Source organism: Populus trichocarpa, chromosome 6, assembly GCF_000002775.5.
Source record: "Populus trichocarpa isolate Nisqually-1 chromosome 6, P.trichocarpa_v4.1, whole genome shotgun sequence".
In the NCBI taxonomy this organism is placed as follows: domain Eukaryota; kingdom Viridiplantae; phylum Streptophyta; class Magnoliopsida; order Malpighiales; family Salicaceae; genus Populus; species Populus trichocarpa.
Window position 1 is genome coordinate 2,880,380 of NC_037290.2, and position 4,624 is coordinate 2,885,003.

Below are 4,624 nucleotides of genomic sequence, written 5' to 3' on the forward strand. Positions count from 1 at the left end.
ATGGCAATGGCGTACGCTCGCGGTACTGGTGCTGGTGGTGGCCGACCGGGGGTGGCTTGGATGGTGGTCGGTGGCTGTGGAAGCCGGGGACAGCAGTTGTTTTCTCTTCCCCTCTGCAAAGGCGTTGCTCTTTCTCTTGGTTTCCTTTGTTCCCTCTGTCAACGCTGTTCTTCCCTCTTTACAGCAGCTTCATGGAGGTGCAGGAGGTAGGGAATGGCTGGGATGAAGATGATGATGATGAGCTCTCCTTGGTGTCTGACAGTGTCTTGCTGCTGCTTTCTTCGTCTGAGTAGAGTTGCAGGTCGCTGCCCTTCTTCAAATGGCGCAGCAACGGGTGGGAGGAAGATGACAGTGGCTGGGAAGCTTGAGGACAACAGCTGTTTACTCCTTCTTCTTCCCCGTGCAGAGGAGCAGGTGTCGCCTTTTCTTCCAATGGTGCAGCGGCGGGAGGGAGAAGCAGGTGAGCAAGAAAACGACGATCCCTGACAGTGTTGGTGTGTTTGTATTTCCCTCCCTCTGTTTCAGAAATCCTTTCCTTCTCTTCTCTCCGTTCACTCTTCTCTCGTTCAACTTTCCAAAGGTTCCCCTGCTTTCGTTCCTTCTTCTGTGTTTTTTTTTTCTTCTTTTCCTATCTCGTTTCCTCTCTTCCTCTGTTTTTTCTGTTTTTCCTCCCCTTCTTTTCCTATCTCGCTTTTTTGTTTCAAAACTTCCCTCCCCTTTTAGTTTCAAAAGAGCTCTCCCTCGTCAAAAAATCCTCCTCTCCTCCTCCTTCATTCCAACATCCTACCCCCCTTTCTTTCAAAACAGCCCTCTCTCCTCCAAAAAATCCCCCTTAATACAGCTACTAAGAGCAGTATTTATAGGCGAAGGGGGAGCAGGGAAGGCATCATTGCGCATGGGGAGCAGGGCACGCGGCGGTTGGTCGGCTAGTGGGCGTAGGGCTTTAAGTTTTGGGAGCAGCATGCCGTCATTGTTTCTTGTTTAAAGGGGCGTGGGGCTCTAAGTTTTGGGAGCAGCATGCGAGAAGAGGAACAGTGTCAAGACGACACTATTCAGTTTTTTTTTTATTATATATTTATTTGTGGGGACCCAAAAATGGGTTACAACAACCTTAATCAAAGAGTCAATCTTTAAAGTATAAGATGGAAAACACCATTTCATTCCGGATCCTTGTCCTGAAACACCATGTTATTTCTAATCACCCAATTCTCCTAAAAAATCTCATAAGATAACGATAAAATTGCTCGTCGCTGAAAACTCTCCATCACCAAATGATCTTACTGCATCTCAAAGAACCATTTCAACCCAATAGCTTAAGCTATTAAATGAGGTCCTAGGATATGATTTATATTATTCTCTAACACACCCCCTCAAGTGAAAGTTCTTTGAACTTGAAACTTGCACATGCCCATTTTACCTTGTGCTTAATTTTTATCAAATAAATGAGGATGGTGAGATTCGAACTCGTGACCACTTGTTCATCAAGGCTCTAATACCATCTTAAAGAACCATCTCAACCCAATAGCTTAAGCTATTAGGTGAGGTCCTAGGATATGATTTATATTATTCTCTACTACTGCAGCAAAACATGACCAATTGAATTTGGCATACATCACTAGATCCCAAGTCAACTAATAAATCTACTTCATAGTTTCCATGGCACCAAACAATGTAAGAACAAATGACTGGAGAATTATGTTTCATAGTAACAAAATGGAAAATTCGCGTGTTTGTAGGCTAAGAACTCCCAGGTACATAAGTTGTCATGCATCAATTTCCAAAGAAAGACTTCAATCTTAGAAGGTACTAGACATTTCCATAGTAATGAAGCGTTCAAAGACACTTGAGAATAGTATCATGTCAATGGTGATACATCTAGATTTAACTATGTAATTACCTGTTGTGTCAAGATTCAAACATTGTTTCTATTTGATCATATAATAAGAAAATTCATGCGCATACAGATGACAGAAGGTGTAGAGATTGTAATTCTATACCTCTCAGCTCTCTTCGCCACTATAAGCTCAATCTTGGGACCAAAGCATTATAAATTGTTGTTGCCGATTCTGAAGCTATAGCATAAAGGCATGGAAATGTCTTCTTCATAATTCCATAATCATTTTACTTGTCTATCCAAAAACTAACTGTTCTTCCATTACCCAATCTGAACTTGACTCCTCCCTTCAAGGCCTTTTGAACACCATTTGTACTGGTTATTACTATATATATTGATCCATGCCACACTAATGAGGTAATTCTGAAATAATTTGGAAGATAATTTTCAAAAGTAATCTAATGTATCTTTGTAACAATCTCCTTCCAATCTTCGTTAGTCTGATCCCCTATCCTCCATAGCCATTTAAAAATCAGTGTTATATTCTTGCCATCCAAAGACCGCTCCCCTAGGCCTCCCTTTTGTTTTTCCTTTACTACTGGAGACCAAGACACCTTACATAATTTCCTCTTATCTAATGTACCAGCCCACAGAAACCTTCTTCGTAGTTTCGTCACCATTTTTATCACTCCCTTTGGCATAAGAAAAATGGTCATATATAGTAAATATATATGTAAAGCAGTCATGACAGATTTTAGAAGGCAAGTTCTACATGATCATGTTTAACATCCTGCTTGTCCACATTAGTGGCTTCCACGTTGAAATTCTTCTCGGGTTAGCACCTAAAGGTAAGCCTAGGTACCTGAAAGGAAGAGAATCCCATCTACAAAACGCTGCATTAGCCATTCTACAATAAAATCTACAACACATTGTATTTAATTTGGGTTTGTACTAGCAACCTTTTTTGCTCATTAAATTATTGTGTTTCCTTTTGTTGTCTTATTAGATTCCGCCTGCATCAATTTTTCCATAAACATTAGTTCACTTTATCTGTAGCTAAACTATTTGCTGAATTCTTATCATACACAATTTGTATTAGAGAATAACTTTTGATTTCACTGTTTTGCCAATATCTGATCACTTGCTTTAGAAAACAAAGTGAGCTCCCCTTCCAAGTAAGCTAAAATACTTGTTCCAAACTAAACGCCACTTCAACTTCAAGCTTGCAGATCGTTTAGAAATCCTATAAGATAGAACTTCATTCTTCTGAAGATGTGCATTAACTAAGTAGAAAAAGCCACATTTACCAATATTTACTTAGAATGGAGGATAAATTAAAAACTAGAAATTGTGATCTCTTCAGGTTCAGTCTCACATTCTTTCACTAGATGTGATGAGTGGATGAGAAAGATGACAACTGAAATGAAGGAAGAAACTGGTGGCAATTACCAACAGAAAGAGCTAAAGGTTCCGAGGGTTCCATCGACGTTTCGTAAAATTGAACAGAACAAGAAATGCAACGATCCGTCGATGGTTTCCCTTGGACCCTATCACCATGGAAAGCAAGAACTCAAGGAAATGGAGGAGCTCAAGTTTCCGATGGCACGCCAGTTTGTAAAAGATTGCGAAATGCCCTTTGAAGCAATGTGGAGCAAGGTGAAAGAATTAATGATAGGTGCAAGTAAATGCTACGTGGAGGACATAATAGCAAAGCTGAACAAGGACGACCATTTCAACCAGATGATGTTTCTTGACGGTTGCTTCATTCTCCAATTCCTCATCTGCTTCATGAAGAAGCCCGAAAATCTGAAGATAAGCAGTCATGATGCAGTTTTGGTTACAAAGGACTTGTTTTTACTAGAAAACCAACTCCCTTTTTCTGTTCTCAAATCATTGATGAGCTTTAGGTACAAAAAGTCAGATCAGGGAGGAGGAGAAGGAATGAAATTGTTTGCAGATTTCTTCAAACACATTCGTGCAATACCTCCTAGAAGAAAGTCGTGCAGGGATAAAATATCAAATTTTTTTGGCAAATTAGTTCCAAAATCACTATCAAGTCTAAGTGGCCTAAGCGGAGATCAACATGAGCCAGCCCATCTTCTCGAGTTTTTCCATATGCAGTTCGTGGGGCACCAAATAAATCTCAGTGATCATACTTCTCAGACAAGTTGGCAAGAGGATGATACTCGAACGATCTGGTACAGGTATTACCCTGCCGAGGAGCTTAGGGATATTGGAATCCACTTCAAGCCAAGTAAGACTAGTCATTTCACTGATGTTCAATTCAAGCCAACATGGCTTGCAGGAAGACTATATATATATATTCCTCCATTAAGCATTGATGACTCAACTAAGTCCTTACTTCTAAACTTGGTAGCCTATGAAGCAACCCTTGACACATCCAAAGATTGGATCACATCTTATGTATGCTTCATGGATTCATTGATTGATCATCCTGAAGATGTGAAGGAACTGCGATCCCAGGGCATACTCCTCACTACTCTTGGAAGCGACAAACAAGTAGCAGAACTCTTCAATGAGATAGCAAACAATATAGTGCCCAACCCCTACGCTTTTATAAAGGTTAAAAGCGCCATCGAGTCGCATTACAAAAACACCTTCAAACGATGGATCCTCCATTATAAGGGTCCTATTTATGGTATCATTATTAAGTATTCTTTTCTGTATGGCATTATAGTCACTGCCTTAAGGGCCTATGTATCAGCAACTCCCCCGAAAACATTTGGTATCTGCAGAATCCCAGATACAAATGTTACTCATTACCCTTGA

The 4,624-nt window shown here is 40.3% G+C and overlaps 1 protein-coding gene across 1 annotated transcript; it reads left to right on the top strand.

Annotated features, from left to right (window-relative positions):
• LOC7473576 (UPF0481 protein At3g47200) lies at positions 1-4,624 on the top strand. Its single transcript, XM_002307955.3, has 3 exons — positions 1-139; positions 263-460; positions 3,198-4,624. Exons 1-3 carry the CDS (start codon positions 1-3, stop codon positions 4,622-4,624), a joined length of 1,764 nt encoding a protein of 587 aa, XP_002307991.3.

Coding starts and splice junctions, on each gene's coding strand:
- LOC7473576 (XM_002307955.3), top strand. CDS start 1: ATGGCAATGGCGTACGCTCGCGGTACTGGTGCTGGTGGTGGCCGACCG. Junction 140..262: donor AGGCGTTGCTCTTTCTCTTG/GTTTCCTTTGTT, acceptor GGTGTCTGACAG/TGTCTTGCTGCTGCTTTCTT. Junction 461..3,197: donor GCGGCGGGAGGGAGAAGCAG/GTGAGCAAGAAA, acceptor TGATCTCTTCAG/GTTCAGTCTCACATTCTTTC.